This window comes from Dipodomys merriami, unplaced genomic scaffold (assembly GCF_024711535.1).
Source record: "Dipodomys merriami isolate MVZ:Mamm:240054 unplaced genomic scaffold, mDipMer1.0.p SCAF_52, whole genome shotgun sequence".
NCBI lineage: Eukaryota > Metazoa > Chordata > Mammalia > Rodentia > Heteromyidae > Dipodomys > Dipodomys merriami.
The window spans coordinates 7,870,429-7,887,085 of record NW_027206091.1 but is presented as its reverse complement, the minus strand read 5'-3'; the positions used below and the strand labels follow the sequence as shown (position 1 = coordinate 7,887,085).

General features: G+C 53.3%; 1 protein-coding gene across 4 annotated transcripts; it reads left to right on the top strand.

Annotated features, from left to right (window-relative positions):
• The first annotated feature begins 3,181 nt into the window (after positions 1–3,181).
• LOC138811153 (heterogeneous nuclear ribonucleoprotein L) lies at positions 3,182–16,195 on the top strand. Of its 4 annotated transcripts, XM_069998799.1 has the most exons (13): positions 5,320–5,592; positions 7,155–7,273; positions 7,684–7,921; positions 8,035–8,122; positions 8,600–8,694; positions 8,789–8,861; positions 12,027–12,098; positions 12,210–12,490; positions 13,979–14,100; positions 14,267–14,468; positions 15,169–15,226; positions 15,327–15,422; positions 15,813–16,195. In XM_069998799.1, the coding sequence occupies exons 1-13, from the start codon at positions 5,335–5,337 to the stop codon at positions 15,869–15,871; spliced, it is 1,761 nt and encodes a 586-aa protein (XP_069854900.1). In that variant the 5' UTR covers positions 5,320–5,334; the 3' UTR covers positions 15,872–16,195. The 4 variants fall into 4 exon arrangements, with proteins under 4 accessions (XP_069854902.1, XP_069854900.1, XP_069854899.1 ...); XM_069998801.1 differs by lacking the exon at positions 5,320–5,592 and adding an exon at positions 3,182–3,244 and having other exon boundaries at positions 12,027–12,490; XM_069998798.1 differs by having other exon boundaries at positions 12,027–12,490.
• The last annotated feature ends 462 nt before the right edge of the window (positions 16,196–16,657 follow it).

Genomic DNA, 16,657 nt, shown 5'->3' with positions numbered 1-16,657 from the left:
GGTTTTCTGGTGGTTTATTGGAGATAGGAGTCTCACGGTCTTTCCTGCCCGGGCTGGCTTTGAACCGCGATCCTCAGATCTCAGTCTCCTGAGTAGCTAGGATTACAGGCGTGAGCCACCAGCGCCCAGCTGAGATAAAGCTTTTTTTTTGGTCGGCCGTGGGGCTTGAACTCTGGGCCTGGGCTCTGTCCTTCAGCTCTTCAGCTCAAGGCGAGCGCTCTACCACTTGAGCTACAGCGCCACTTCCGGTTTTCTGGTGGTTTATTGGAGATAGGAGTCTCACGGTCTCTCCTGCCCGGGCTGGCTTTGAACCGCAATCCTCAGATCTCAGCCTCCTGAGTAGCTAGGATTACAGGCGTTAGCCACCAGCGCCCGGCGAGATAAAGCTTTTGACATCATCAATAGAACCCAGATCTGGTCACTTTGTTAAATGTGGGTGTCGCTGTGACACGAAATCCTTGAATCACAGGCTGGGTTTTACTAGATGTTTCTTTTTTTTTTTTTTAATTTTAGTAATTTTTTTAGGCCCAAGACTGGAACTCAAACTCAGTACCTGATGCTTCCTATCATTGGCTGATGCTCTACCAACTAAGTCATGCCTCCAACCCCTCCATATTCCTTTTAAGCCAGGTGTCCTTGAAGATCATTTCTTCTTTGCAAACATTTCTACAGTCAAAGAGTCATTTTACCATGTTTCCTTTTCCAGGACAAGTGTCTTTCTTTAAGCTATCTGTGCTCAGCCCCCAGAGCAAAATGATCTTTTGGGTTCTTAGAATAGTAAATAATTTGGGCCTGCCAACAAGGTCAAAAGAAAAAAAAAGTCATTTTTACTAAATGTTGCAGCTTACTGGGAGAGTGGGAATCTTAGAGCAAAGAATGTAAAACAGTCTGTGCTTTGAATCAACTAATCACTAATGCAATGTTGAGTTCAAAAACTGCAAGGAGAAGCCTGGGGCTCAGAAGGTGGCTCAGGCTGGGCGCTGATGGCTCACGCCTGTAATCCTAGCTACTCAGGAGGCTGAGATCTGAGGCTCACGGTTCAAAGCCAACCCTGGGCAAGAAAGACTGTGAGATTCCTATCTCCAATAAACCACCAGAAAACCGGAAGTGGCGCTGTAGCTCAAGTGGTAGAGCGCTAGCCTTGAGCTGAAGAGCTGAGGGACAGCGCCCAGGCCCAGAGTTCAAGCTCCACGACCGACAAAAAAAAAAAAAGGTGGCTCAGTGACAGAGTGCTTGCCTTGTATGCATGAGGCCCAAGCTCCACGACCGACAAAAAAAAAAAAAAGGTGGCTCAGTGATAGAGTGCTTGCCTTGTATGCATGAGGCCCAGGATTCAATTCCTCAGCACCATATAAACAGAAAAGCCGTAAGTGGTGCTGTGGCTCAAGGGGTAGAGTGCTAGCTTTAAGCTGAAGAGCTGAGGAACAGCGCCCAGGCCCAGAGTTCAGGCCCCATGACCCTGACAAAAAAAAAAAAAAAAGGCCTGTTCCTTTGCAAACACTACACAGCATGTGTACTTTCAAAAATTGCAGGGGAGCTGGGAATATTGTGGCTTGGTGGTAAAGTGCTTGCCTAGCATGCATGACGCCCGGGGTTCAATTCCTCAGGGACAGCACTCAGGCCCTGAGTTCAGGACTGGCAAAAATAAATAAGTAAATAAATAAATTATAGGAGCACAAGTGGCTCAAGCCTGTAATCTTACCCACTTAGGAGGCTGAGATCTAAGGATTTAGGTTTGAAGTCAGCCTGGGCAGGAAAGTCTGTGAAATTCTATCTCCAAAAAGATAAAAGAGGAACTTGTTGCCGGAAGTGAGTACCAGCCTTGAGTTAAAAGGCTAAGCAAGAGTATGAGGTCCTAATTTCAAAACCCAGTGCACCCCCCAAAAAAAAATCAGCTTATGGGTTCTAATTTTATAAGGTAATAATTCATCCACTTTGGTGCTCAAGTTGCTTAATTTCCTACAGACATGTTCCATTACTTTTACACACCCATGTTTTCTGGGTCAACAAAATGATCCTGGAAAGATTATTTTATTGGGCCCCAGTGACTTAGGCAAACCATTGTTGACAGGACTCTGCTTAGCACCAGCCTCTAAAGAGCCCAGGATTTAAAACTGTAAGGAGGTTAAGTAGTTAGGCTTGTCAGAAGGTAACATTTGAACTAAACGATCAGATGAAAAGTAGCAAAATGTTTAGCAGGGCAATGGAGGCGAAGGGGTGAGTCAGCTAATGCCTCCTAAGATGATAAGGACCAGTGCAACCCGCTCTTTTACAGGCTGCCCTGCTGTAAGAATTCCCAGCTGTCCTTTCCACTCTGTGAATTGCCCCCCCCCCCCAGGGGAGGGGACCTCTCATGACTGTCCTGGAACGCTACAGATCTCTGCTAATGAGTTATCAGAGGCTGGCTATGGGCTTCATAGCTGCAACCCCATTCTAAGCTGCAGCCCCTTGACCAATGCAGGCCCTGCCCAGTCCCGGATGTGCTGAATCAGTTGACTGCAGACAAACCCCGCCCTGCCCCTTACCATGCGGTGGCATCCTGGGCTGGTCACCTGCATCGCTTTGGTTTTTTATTATTCTAAAGGTGATGTATAGAGCGGTTACAGGTCGGTAAGTCAGGAAAAGAGTCTATTTCCTTTTGGATAAGCTGTGTCACCCCTTCCCTTTGCTCTTTTCCAGTTTTTTCCTCCCACCCCCGCCCACAATGGTAGAAATGGTAGAGTTCATTTTCCAGTGTCCGGTGCATTTGTTCACCCTCTATCCCTCCATTTCCGTGCCCCCCCTTTTATGACTTGTCCATCTTGAACCCAGTTCCCCAACAGTACAACGTATACCCCCCCCCAAATAAAAACCCCACATACTCCAACCCATACACAGCACTTGGCGACCCAAGGGAGAAAGACGCCAGAACCCCAAACATCTGTACAACTTTCTGCAGGCCAGGGGTGGGAGGTTGGGGTGTCGGGGGGTGGGGTGGGGCCCAGGGGAAGGGGATGCAGAGCCCCTAAACGCAGAGGCTCACACGCTCTTCCCGTTCTTTACCGGCCGTGTGGCCTCCCCGGCCTCCCCCTCCACCCCGCCCCCCACCCCCCTAGCTGTCTGATTCCGTTCGTTCCTCCACCCCCCACCCTCGGGGCTGAAAAGAGGTCGTGGTCCCTTTAAGGCCCGCCCCTCCCTCCCCCAAAACTTCCCAGTGTCTGTTCTTTCGGATCCCGGACGCCCGGCCAGGCTCGCCGCCGAGCTGGTAAGGGACGGGGAGGGGAGTGGGGAAGTGGGATGGGGAGGGGCGCCAAGGGGTGGGTGTCTCCCGAGAGGGTCCCCCCCAGGACGGGCGCCGGCGGGCGGGGGGGGGGGGGCGGCGGGCGCGGGGCGCGGACGGCCACCGGCGGGGGCGCGCGCGGTGGAGGGGTGCGGCCTGCTGCTGCGTGCGGCGCCGGGCGGGTCCCGCCGCGCTCCGTCCGCGCGCGCCGGCGCGAGGGGCGTCCGGGCTGGGCGCGGGGGCGGGGAGGGGAGGGGCCCCCTTTCCTCCTCCCCTCCCCCCACCGCATTCCGTGACGTCAGGACCCGGGGCCCCGCCCCCGGATCGCGTCACGTGACGCAAGGCCGAGCCATCGCTCCTCTTCTCCTCCCACCCCCCCCTCCGCTTCCCGCTGTAAAGTGCTGTCGGCTTTTGGGGTGGAAGTGGAGGGGGGGATAGAAGCCCCTGCGTTCAGTGGGTGTGTTCTTTCGGGTTCCCAGCAGACACTTCTGCAAAACTTTTCTCCTCTCCACCCCCGCCCCCCCACCCTTTCCCAGTCCCCGATCGGCGCTGGGCTTGTTGGCTCCATTCCAAACGTAGTTGCTGGGTGGACCCCCTACTACGGGAATTCCGAGTTCATCCCGTGGGAAAGGTCGTTGATCACCCTTCAGGGGTGTCCTCCGCCTTTCCCACGGTTCTAGACGGCTTTCTTGCCTTTTTATGTTTTTCTTTGTGAGTTCCTTGGGATGGGATGGAACTCAGGGCCTTGGAGCAAGCCAGGCAGACCTTCTGCGTTATCCTCCCCATCCCGCCCCCCCACGCCCAGGAAGCTCTCAAAGACTAGATTTGGGGTCGGGACCTCTTATCCCCGCCCCTAGTAGGGCAGGGCTGGACTGTCTGAGAGATTCCGCCCCCCCCTGCGAAGCATTCCTGGGGTCCTGTCCTGCCGCTCCCTTGTCCACGTGGGGTCCGTGATGACCCACGCAGGCTAGGGCGGGCACGCCAGGAACGCAGGCCTGAGTTTCGGGCGCGGGGAGAGGACTAGCCCAGGGATCTGGATCGGTAGGGGACCTGGGAAGTGACTCCGCACGGTTAAGGAAAGTTAGCTCTAAAATATACTGAAATGATTTATTGTAGCTGAAAGGTTGAGGTAGGGTGCACAGGGTTGGAAGACAGTCGGCAGACACGAACGGCAAGGGTCGGATTTGTGGGTGGGTGTGGTGGTGGTGGAGAGCCTCCGGCCTTGGAAAACTTGGAGGTGAAGTACGGGGTACTCTGATGAGGGACACAGCTGCTCCGGAAAGTGACCAGTCTTAGTGTAGACTTCCGGCGATGCGAACCGCCAGCACTCGATGACGCGATGGATCCCCCCGCCCCTTCCCGGGGGAGGGGGAGCAATCTGCTCTTGTATGTTTGTCCCGCCTCCGGAGGACCCTTAAAAAAAAAAAAAGGTATTGGAGCATGCGTCCTCCCACCAATCCCATTCCAAAGGGCGCCGTCGGTTCCTTTTACCCAATTAGAGGCCATCATTAGTCCCACCCTCTGGAGAGAGGATACTCTTTCCACTCTCCATTGGACAACCCGGAGGTGACGCAGAAGATGGGCGTCTGCGGTGACCACTGCGGAAAGAGAGAGAAGGGAAGGCCTTTCTTGTCTCGTCGCGAAGTGGCGCGGGAAGGTAGTGTTCTGACTGGGGGACTGAAGACTTCCAATTTGACGGATTAGCGAGAAAACCAACGAAAGTGGGAAGAAGGCGGAGCCTGGCGGGATTTTGGGAGCGCCGCTTCTACTAGATGCTCCTAGGGAGGCTGGGCAAGGGCAGAAATGTGACCTATCAAATTGGAGTTTATTTTAAGACGGCGGGATTGGTCAAATGACTGGCAGGAAGCGCTCACCTATAAGAAGTGTGTCAGACAAACGAGGGCGGGCCCTTGCGCAGAAGGGCATGAGCAGCATCCAATAGGCGCGCAAGGCGTGCAGAGGCTTCCCCTCCCCCCACGGCAGGGTTAGTGGCTCCCCCTATCGGGTGGGGGCGGCGAGTGACGGGCGTGTCCCTCCCCCAATGAGAGGCGGGGGGAGGCGGGTTCTGCGCCGCCATGTCGCGGAGGCTGCTGCCCCGGGCGGAGAAGCGGCGTCGGCGGTTGGAGCAGAGGCAGCAGCCGGACGAGCAGCTGAGACGGTCGGGAGCGATGGTGAAGATGGCGGCGGCGGGTGGCGGAGGCGGCGGAGGCCGCTACTACGGCGGCGGCAGTGAGGGCGGCCGAGCCCCTAAACGGCTTAAGACTGAAAACGCCGGTGACCAGCACGGAGGCGGTGGTGGCGGTGGAGCTGGGGGAGCGGGCGGCGGCGGCGGGGTAAGGCCAGAGCTGTAGGTGCTGGGGAGGGAGGAAAAAGAAAAATCTCGTACTTTGGTATTTATCTTTTTTTAGGGGGCCTCTGCGCACGCGCCTAGGCCTCGCGCCTTGGACTGGGTTGGGGGAGGGGCAGGCGTTGGGCAAACGGCCGGGTTTGCGCGAGGACAGGCGCCTGCGCATGCGCGCAATCCTGAGCTGGGGGTGGAGGGGGCGGAGGAAACGGTTCGCGCTGCTGGAATCTCATTGCGCAGGCGCAGCGGGCTGACTTGGGGGCCGGGCCTCCCCCACCCCCCTTTATCATTTTCTTTGGCGTTGACCGCGTGCGCAGGCGCGGTCCTCTGGTCTGGCCTCGTGGGCCCATGGTTGGGGAAGGTCACCGCGTGAGCCGGAACGAGTTAAGAGGGTGGCCTTGCAAATTTGGGATTTCTGTTGAGTTGCAATTTAATCTCCATAGTGTCAAGTCTCGATCTCATAAAAGATACTAATTTCGCTGAGATTTCCACCCTCCTCCTCCCCTCCCCTCCCCCCCACAAATCCATACATCCCTGTTTTCGTGGGCCTTGCAACGGGGAAAACGATTTTGCTGTTTGGGAATTGAGACAAGGGTTGAGGCCATCAGGCCATGGCTTAGGATTTCCTGGGATGAGAGTTTCCTGATTGCGGATTCACTTATTAGAAGAACTTGGCCATGTGGTTAAATGACAGCTTAAGTGAATCCTATCTGAGGTTTCAGGAGAGGTATTAGGATTTCTGACTTACAGAATAGGACACAGAGGTTAGGTAAATTTTAAGTCATGTCGCTAAAGGGGGCAAGAGGGCTAGGGTTAGAATTCGGGTTTTGGAAGCTGAATCGCAGAGCTGGTAATTAGCATTCTTCCGTGGTTTGTGTGGCTCATTCCTGAAATAGAATCCAGTGGGTTTCTTCCCACTCCCACTGCTTCTTAAACAGGAGGCCCCCAGAGTCCAGGAGAGATGGAGGAAAAAGTTATTTTCTTCCTGAGTCCCTGAGGTTTCTGTCTGTGGGTGGAAAGATACTACCCCTGAGAAGGAGCTGTCTTGTCTCTAAGTGGTATGTTTTGGAGTTTGTGTTTCTGAAAGATCTGCATATGTTTAAAAACTAGTAATAGTAATGATGGGAGATCACCTGTCTGCCGTAGTTTTTGAGGTACATGCTGTTTTGACCTGATTAGCCTTGGGGGTGATCAGAGGGGAGCCTTGCCTAAATGGAGGATGTTGGCTTGCTCAAGCAGAGAAAAGGCAAGGAAGTTGGGGCATATACATAATGCATGTGTGGGCCCTTCTTTCGCATGTTCCCCTTTCTATGTCACTCTTGCCCATGTTACCTTAATGGAATATAAGAGACACCTACACTTTGATGCTCCATTTTGCCTTTGCAGAAAGAAGCCTTTTGGGTGGAATTGCTTGATTGGCTGGCCCTCTCTGCCCTCTGCATCCTCCTGGGTCACCCCTGTGGTGACCTGACTGCCCTCCTCCAATATTTGAGGCTACTGGCTGGCATCTTATAAAGCAGGATATGAGATCTTGTTGCTTTCTTTTCTCAGGAGAACTACGATGACCCCCACAAAACCCCTGCCTCCCCAGTTGTCCACATCAGGGGCCTGATTGACGGTGTGGTTGAAGCTGACCTTGTGGAGGCCTTGCAGGAATTTGGACCCATCAGGTACTGGATTAGAGGGATTGGGTCCCCAAAAGTCAACTTGGGCATTCTTATGTGGCACTGGATTGTGGTTGGAAGTTGGGCTTTTTGGGTTTGCAGGCCTTCCTTTGGCTCCTACACATGGTCATTGAACTTTGGTTGTGTATTCCTTTGTCTCATAGTTAGCTTTCATTCTTACAGCAAATACTTGTTAAGTATATGGCATGTAATAAATATGGAGAATACAAAAGCGAGCAAAACTGCCTCTCCCAGAAAGACCAGATTAGAGCTGTGATAGGTGAGCCCAAGGGTCTGTAGGAGACATCAGGGAGGACATGAGAGGAATTCAGAGTCTGGGGAGGAGGCTTTGCACCAGAAACAAGGGGCATTCCCTTATATCTGAGAGGGGATTGAGCCTATATTCTCTCTGTCAGCTATGTGGTGGTGATGCCTAAGAAGAGACAAGCACTGGTGGAATTTGAAGACGTGTTGGGGGCTTGCAATGCAGTGAACTACGCAGCTGACAACCAGATCTACATTGCTGGTCATCCAGCTTTTGTCAATTACTCTACAAGCCAGAAGATTTCCCGCCCTGGGGACTCAGATGATTCCCGGAGCGTTAACAGCGTTCTTTTATTTACCATCCTGAATCCCATCTATTCCATAACCACGGTGCGTGCTACTGGACACTCCTAGAGGCTCCTCTGAGCTTTCTTCCCTTATCCTTCCTCAAGCCAGGCTGACCTTCTGAGGCCCCCTCATCTTGCCTGTCTTTCCTTCTACAGGATGTTCTTTACACTATCTGTAATCCTTGTGGCCCAGTCCAGCGAATTGTTATCTTCCGGAAGAATGGAGTCCAGGCTATGGTGGAATATCCTTTGCTGGGGAATGTGTTCTTGGGGCGAGGCTCCCAGAGCAGTGGACATTGCTTGGAGCAAGCAAGAAATGGTGCAGAAATGGGCATAGGGCAGCAGGTGTGCATTGTGTATAGTTGTGAAGATGGCATAAGGAGAGGTTCTGGGAAAAGAGTGTGAAAGGGGGTCTGGGCAGTTCTCCAAGGAGGTGCCATCCTGTTGCCATGCAGGGGTGGAGCTGGCTGGTTTCCAGGTTTCACCCAGAATGGCATCTGAGACAACTGGACTGAAGAAGGTAGCTTGTCTTGGGGTGGTGGCTGAGAAGGTTGTTGGTGCAACTCAGCTGGTGGCTGGGGTGGGAATGCAGATCACCAGCCTGTGCCCCTAAAGCCTCATAGGCCACAGTCTGGGATGTTCTCATAGTCCTTTCGGGGGCACCTTGAATCCCTCCCCAAAGAACTATGGTGGGATGGATAGTCCTTAACTTGGTTTACATTCGACTCTGTGCAGAGTGCTCAGCGGGCTAAGGCCTCCCTCAATGGGGCTGACATCTATTCTGGCTGTTGCACTCTCAAGATCGAATATGCAAAGGTAAGTCTGGGGACTGACTGCCCTTCTGCCTTAGTTGGCCTCACCGTGAGACGTTGATGAATGGCTGATCTCAAGCTGTGCCTTGTCCTTGCAGCCAACACGCTTGAACGTGTTCAAGAACGATCAGGATACTTGGGACTACACAAACCCCAACCTCAGTGGACAAGGTAATCCTGTTGGCCACTTTGTTTTAAACACAAGCGCCTCGCCTTCACCTGACTAGCGCACCTCATAACTGTGGGTTATGTAATGCCATTGGACTCCTGTGGACCCGGGAGGATCTTGGGTCAGTTCCTAGAAAAAGTGGGTGAATGAGGGACCTCTGCGTCCTGCAGCTTGGGGATCTGCGAAGTTGCTGAGTGTCCAGAGTGAGGCTGAGGTCTGGGTAGGGTGGGAAGAGGTCTCGCTGAAGACAGGGCGCGGCCTGGGCTTAGAAATCAGTAGCAGCTCCCAACTGGGTTTTGCTGTGGCTCTTCTGGCTTTTTAGTGGTTAATTGGAAATTAGAGTCTCATTGTTTTGCCTGGACTGGCTTCAAACCATGATCCTCAGATCTCAGCCTCCTGAGTAGCTAGGATTGCAGGTATTAACCATTGGGACCTTTAAATGGCCTCTGGTCAGGGCCAGGCCACTGGCTCTTCGTCCCCATTGGGCCAGAAATAGTCCTCACTTTCTGCTGGTGGAGGGAGGTGATGAGGGTTACTGGGATCTTAGAGCAGGCTGGCCTGGTAGAGGCAGGTGCTGGGACTGGGCCACGTGGCCATGTCTCACCTAATCTGTAGACGATACTCAGCGTCTCTGCAGGAGCCCAATGGACAGCCCTTCCCTAGTGTGTGTCAGGAATGGTGGGCGAGGGGGAGGTTGGTTTTTAAAAAGCAGCGGCAACTCCTCTGAAAATCAGCAAGACTGCCCATCCCTCGGTCTGATACGTCGACTAGGCCAGGGGCTGGGGGAGGAGGCTGGTCGTTGACATCGCAGAGGCTCTGGGAGGCCAGAGGCCCTCAGGCCTGGGCAGACCTGGCTTGCTCGCCTTTGAAGCTGGGAAGCAGTGGGCAGGGTGGGCTAGACTCTGTCCCAGGACCCTCAAAGTGGAGCCCTGTGGGCCTGGCTCGCTCCCTGCAGAGGCCAGAGGCAAATTGATCAAGTGAATGTACCAGAGCGGGCAATGGCATTACATGACTGCTAACAGAAACACGGCAAGCAACCATTTCTTCTCCAAGGAACATAAGTAGAAGATGTGCAGAGCGGCAGGGGCTAGTGGCAGGGGCTGGCTGTGCATTGGTTTTCATGCCTCTCAGCTTTGGCTGCCCCAAGGCTGGGGCCCCCAAACAAGGGCTGGTGAGGTAACCTGGAGTGAGGGCAGTGCTTCGCCGCCCTCAGGAACCAGACTTCAGCGGCTCTGCCTCTGCACACGCTCACCAACACACAGGGTAGAAAACCACTAGCGCTTCCTGGACAGCAGGACACGCAGCTGCACCACGACCCCAGAAACAGCCGCAGCCTTGAGCTCACTACATCAAGAACACCACACCGCGCTCCAACGAACAGCTCCAAGCACAGAGACAGAGGCAGACAGAGACAAAGAAAGAGACGCAACATGGCAGCAGACACTGCTTTTTACTAAACATTAAAGTCAAAATCCAAGCAGACTCGAGCCCGAGAATGTACACAGAAGTAGGAAACACAGAACAGCTCTCCCAGCCAGCCAGCCAGCGGTGCTGTTTTCGGAGAACGATTCATAGACTGCAGTAGATTCCATGGGCCTCCAAGACAATAGGATCCTCTCCATTCCTCGCCACGTGGGTTTGTTTTTTAAGTCCTTTGGTTTGGGGAGGGCCTTTTGCTATTTTTATTTTTTTCTGCAGTCACCGGCTGCCAACACAATCTGCACCAACTGGAGATCAGAAACAAAAACCTTAAACCACAACAGCAACAACAAAAACTAAAAACAGATCTAAAAAAACCAGACAGCCAAAACAGCTCAGAGGCACACAGTTACCTGCTGGCGGGCAACCCGGCGCGCTCCCAAGGCCAAAAGTGCGCGCCTGGTGGGGCCACTGGCACACTTCATACCAGGAGACACGCACACGGAGCCTACACAGCCAGAAGCACCACCGCACTGCAGCACACACGTGAGGAGGTGACAACACGGAGGGACACAACCCACTGCATACACCTTTATTTGCACTTTCTGACATCTTCCCATCTTCCGAGGACAGAACATCTGTGAGCCAATCAATTTTGATTTAATCACAGCATTGACTTTTAAAGCAATTCTTAAAAAAAAATGTAGCGGATGTATACTGTAACTTGTATTTATGACTGTAAAACCATGTGTGCAGGGTCGCAGTGTATGTTTGATGGGACGCCATCTTTCAGAACTGTGCTAACTCACTGTTGAAGCGTCCAATGGTAAGAGAAAATAAGATTTGCTTTTTTGTGACAAATGGACATTGTACTCTGTACTTCTGCTGTAAGTAGCACTTTTCCATCTTTGTAATGACAGATTGGTGAAAAACCAACCCAAGCAAGGGCTGAGGTTGTAAGCCCTGGGTTTTCGAGTCAGCCAGACCTGGGTTTAAGTCCTGGCCCAGCTGCTGACTTTGCTTTCTGACGTTGGGTCAAAGTGTCTTTTAACTGCTCAGTTAAAAGGTAACTTCTCAAGTTTTCCTCTCTGTACAATGGGCTGAACGCACAGTACTTGCTACCTACCTCATAGGGTTGTTGTGAGGAATTTGGAAGCCGCTGTCTGTAATGTGTGTCCCCACGTCTGCCACCTGAGCTGGCAGGGGGTTGGGGTGGGGGGCGCCGCGCCATTGTTGGGTTTGAGAACTCTGGTGCCTCATGTGATCGCTGTCCTCACTGACCGCTGTAGCCTGCTCATCCTCCTCCTGTCTCAGGCTGGATGGGTCTGGGGGCGGGGAGGGGGAACCGTCTGGGCCCTGAGTAGGGGGTAGATAGAGCTCACTTTGGAGGCCGCCCTTGACTCTATCTGCCTGTCGTGGCTTAAGTCTCTGCTCTGAACCTCCTCTCCCTACACCGGGAACTGACGTGTTAGGTCCGCTCAGTGGCAGATTGCCAGTCTCAGAGGCCGGCTGCTGCTGGGCGCCCTCTGCCCACATGGAAGCTGGCTTTCGCAGGCATGGGCTCAGGAGAGGAGCCTGGGCTTCACGCCCACCCCAGCAGGAGTGAGGGGGCCCATCCCCACAGCCCTCACCTGCTTGTAAGAAGGAGTTTGCAACCGCTCCGGGAGTGAGTGACCGCCACGGCCTCCGCAGTCAGGAGGGAGGGGCTCTTCCTCGCGATCACCCCTAACTCTTCTCTGTGTCCACAGGTGACCCTGGCAGTAACCCCAACAAACGCCAGAGGCAGCCCCCTCTCCTGGGAGATCACCCCGCAGAATATGGTGAGGGCAGGGGGTTCCCCTCCGTGGACTCCCGTGGCGCCTGTGCCCCTGCCCGCCGCCCACCGCGCAAATTCTCACCCGCCCTCCCTCTCTTTCCTTCCCACCCCCCAGGAGGGCCCCACGGTGGGTACCACAGCCATTACCATGATGAGGGCTACGGGCCCCCCCCACCTCACTACGAAGGGAGAAGGATGGGCCCACCTGTGGGGGGTCACCGTCGGGGCCCAAGTCGCTACGGCCCCCAGTATGGGCACCCCCCACCCCCTCCCCCACCACCCGAGTATGGCCCCCACGCCGACAGCCCTGTGCTCATGGTCTATGGCTTGGACCAATCTAAGATGAACTGTGATCGAGTCTTCAATGTCTTCTGCTTGTATGGCAATGTGGAGAAGGTGAGCTGCCGCCGGGTTGGGGCTGTCCACACAGGGAGGCAGGTGGGGGGGGGGGGAGGCAGGAGAGCCGGCTACAGACAAACAGGTAGGGGTGGGTCTCCAGTGAGCGGTTGATCATTTTGCGAACTACAGTTTCAAATATGAAGACTTAGCACTACATGAGTTAAAAGTCCTCATAGGGCATAGAAACAGTTTTTTGTTTTGTTTTTTTGTCGGTCGTGGGGCCTGAACTCAGCCTGGGTACCGTCCCTCAGCTCTTCAGCTCAAGGCTAGTGCTCTACTACTTGAGCCACAACACCACTTCAGGCTTTTTTGCTTATGTGGTGCTGAGGAATTGAACCCAGGGCCTAATGTATGCAAGGCAAGCACTCTACCACTGAGCCACCTTCCCAGCCCAGAAACAGTCTTCTTAGAGAGACTGTTGTGTAAGGAAGCTCCAGGCAGTCATGGGCATTTTTTCTCCTTTCCTTTTGGAGGTGCTGGGGTCTTAACTTAGGGACTTGTGCTTGTAGGCATGTGGGATCTACCTTTTGAACCATTGAGCCATACTTCTATACGTACCTGTGTGTGTGTGTGTGTGTGTGTATGTATGCATGCATGCACATATGTACGTATGTATGTATTGGTTGTGGAGCTTGAACTCTGGGCCTGGGTGTTGTCCCTAGCTTCAGCTCAGGATGAGCTCTCTACCTCTTTGAGCCATTGTGCCACTTACTGTTTTCTGTTGGTTAGTTGGAGATAAGAGTCTCATGGATTTTCTTGCCTAGGCTAGCTTTGAACCGTGGTCTTCAGATCTCATCCTCCTGAGTGTAGATAGGATTACAGGTGTGAGCCACCAATGCCTGGTCAGATAGAGCTTCTTATTCTTTGTTCTGTCTCAGATCATGATCCACTTTTTATAAAGCTGGGATTATCAGTGTAGATATCCCCTTGCTCTCCCCCCTCCCAAGCTGATTTGTTGAAATGGAATCCCCTTCTCAGCTTTGAAGGAATCTCAGTCCTGATCTCTGGCTCCAGGTTAGCAGAGGCATGGGTGTATAGGCGTGAGTAGTGGGGGAGAGGGGCACTCAGTGTAGGTCTTCTGTGTTCCTTATGGGACATTGGGTTCCCACTGGCTGGGTGGGGTTCTGCTTCCATCTCTCTCTGGTCTTGCAGTACTTGTGGAATGTATCTACATGAGCAAAGCTCTGTTAAAGGTACTTTACATACACATAGAAACTTGGGTCATTTTCTTAACACAGTGCTCAGAGGTGCACTCAGGTCTGGTGGCCGTTTGTATAACAGATGCAGAGCTATTGTCTTCAGGGCTAAGTGAGAGTGAGGGCCTGGCCATCACATTGGGCTACAGTAAGATTGTGCGAAAGCCTGGGCCCGCAGGTCTTTGGGGTGGTTCTGATTCCGTGTTGATGGGAGAAGGTGCAGCCCAGAGCCAGAGCAGGAACAGCCTGGCAGCTGGGCAATGGTGCTGAGGGCAGCTGCATTCCCCAGGTAAAATTCATGAAAAGCAAGCCGGGGGCCGCCATGGTGGAGATGGCTGATGGCTACGCTGTGGACCGGGCTATAACTCACCTCAACAACAACTTCATGTTCGGGCAGAAGATGAACGTCTGGTGGGTGCTATGCTGTGGGCAAGGGAGGGTTGCAGGCAGCTCTGGAGAGGGGCGGGGTGTGGGTATGGCCAGAGATACCCAGGCTGGAATAGTGGGATGGTTCTCTTGTCCTCCGAGCCTTGGGGACAACCTGGGATCTGATCAAGGCGCCCCTTGCTTTCCACAGTGTCTCCAAGCAGCCAGCCATTATGCCCGGCCAGTCCTATGGGCTAGAAGATGGGTCATCCAGTTACAAAGACTTTAGTGAGTCAAGAAACAATCGCTTCTCCACCCCAGAGCAGGCAGCCAAGAACCGAATCCAGCACCCTAGCAACGTGCTACACTTCTTCAACGCCCCCCTGGAGGTGACTGAGGAGAACTTCTTTGAGGTAGGTACCCCAGTGGGCCTCATTGTGTTCAGCAACTAAGGTACATTTGGACCCCCTTACCAGTTGGGTACTGGGGGACAGAGATCAGGGATACCAGGGTCTTTACACTGGAGTCAGGGTGAGAGCCACAGTGAAGTTGAACACCAGTACAGGGTTGGGTCCTTGGCTACAGAAGCTTAGGAACCAGTGCATTCTGGGAAGTAAGGCAGTTGGGAGGGATGGGCAGGGGTGTACTTTCCTGGCTCCCCCCTCTGATTTGCCCTGAAGTTGAGCACACAATTCCTATCACATATATGTGGGGTTGCTCAGGATGGAAGGTTGGTATGGATCATATGATCCCTGTTGTTTTTTTTTGGGGGGGGGGTCTGGTTGTGGGGCTTGAACTCTGGGTCTGGGCACTGTCCCTCGGCTCTTCAGCTCAAGGCTAGCACTCTACCACTTGAGCCACAGGGCCACTTCGGCTTTTTTCTTTTTTGCTTATGTGGTGCTGAGGAATCTAACCCAGAGTCTCATGCATGCAAGACAAGCGCTCTACCACTGAGCCACCTTCCCAGCCCGATCCCTGTTCTTAACCTGATGCCATGTGGAAACTTTCTAACATGTGATTAAAGCCAGCATTCGACCATGCAGGCCAGGCCTGCCTGATCTCTCCTTGTGCAGTGGTGCTTGTTTCTGAATTCTTCATCTATTTCTGCTGCAGATATGCGATGAGCTGGGAGTGAAGCGGCCAACTTCTGTGAAAGTATTCTCAGGCAAAAGTGAGTCACTGCCCTGTTCTCCTGTCCTTAGTGACCAGAGGCAGCTGCCTGGTCCCTGCTGTTCAGCTTCACACCTTGTGTGTCCTTCCTATCTACTCAGGTGAGCGCAGCTCTTCTGGGCTGCTCGAGTGGGAATCCAAGAGTGATGCCCTGGAGACTCTGGGCTTCCTGAACCATTACCAGATGAAAAACCCGAGTGAGTATCTGTGTGTCCTGCAGTCACTCCCCTGGTGGCCTGCCTGGTTGGCTGGCTTCAGTCCAAGGCCATCTTTGCCCTCAGGATAGGACCCGCGAGATTTCCTTTCTGTCGCAGGAGCAGGCAGGCAAGCTGGTCGCCAGGAGAGCTGTCTGATGATGTTTCTCCTGGGAGGCCAGCCTGGCTGCCTGCTCTCAGCTTGGGACTTGTTTAGGTGTCCCCTTCTGGGAGCTGCCACTCTGTCAGCCTTGGCCCCAGGAGTGTCTAGGAGCGGGCTCCTCCATGGGAGGGCAGAGGTGCAGGGCTGTCCTGGCAAGAGCAGGTGCAGAAGGGGGGGCCAGGCTGGAGCCTCCAGAAGGGCTGACCACACCTCTGCCCTCTTGTCCACAGATGGTCCGTACCCGTACACCCTGAAGTTGTGCTTCTCCACCGCTCAGCACGCCTCCTAATTAGATGCCCACGAAGAACCACCTGAGCAAGAAAGCCTTTCTTTTCCCTTTATGCCCTTGGGTTTTTGTTTGGTTTTGTTTCGTTTTTGCAAAAGTTCCTGTATTCCTTTTTTAAATGCTAGGTTAGTAGAAGCTTAACCATAATGGAATTGCTGGAAGTCTGGAGGGGGAGGGAGAGGGGAACTGATGTCTCCCAAGATTAACCTTCACTTTTTAAAAATTATTGTCCATGTGATTTTTTTTTTCTGTTCATTTGTGCTGCCCATGTACTCTTGGCACATTTCAATAAAATTGTTTGGAAAATAAATGGAGGATTTACTGGAATTTCTGGTTTTAACTGCTTTCTGCCAATCCCTGCAGTATGCAGACAGGCCAGCACACAGGCGCAGCCCTGCAAGCAGGGACCATAGCACATGGGAGCCATGCTAGCAACGTAGGAGGCCTTTTAGGAAAATCCCACAGGACTGGAGGTGTTCTTAGAGGGCTCTGCCCAGGCAAGCTGACTCGTCTAGAGTCACTTCAAGTGGTAATTAAGAGCTGGGCCAGGTATGTAGAAGAAAAACCTGTAGCCCAGGATGTTCAGGCATTATCCAAAAAAGTTCAGGGAATTTTCAAGAGACACCATAAAATGGGTCCTTAAAATCTACATTTCTGGGGCTGGGAAGGTGGCTCAGTGGTAGAGCACTTGTCTCACATGCATGAGGCCCTGGGTTCGATTCCTCAGCACCATAAGCAGAAAAAGTTGGAAGTAGTGCTGTGGCTCAAGTGGTAGAACACTAGCCTTGA

Coding starts and splice junctions, on each gene's coding strand:
- LOC138811153 (XM_069998798.1), top strand. CDS start 5,335: ATGTCGCGGAGGCTGCTGCCCCGGGCGGAGAAGCGGCGTCGGCGGTTG. Junction 5,593..7,154: donor GAGCGGGCGGCGGCGGCGGG/GTAAGGCCAGAG, acceptor TTCTTTTCTCAG/GAGAACTACGATGACCCCCA. Junction 8,862..12,026: donor CCCCAACCTCAGTGGACAAG/GTAATCCTGTTG, acceptor CTGTGTCCACAG/GTGACCCTGGCAGTAACCCC.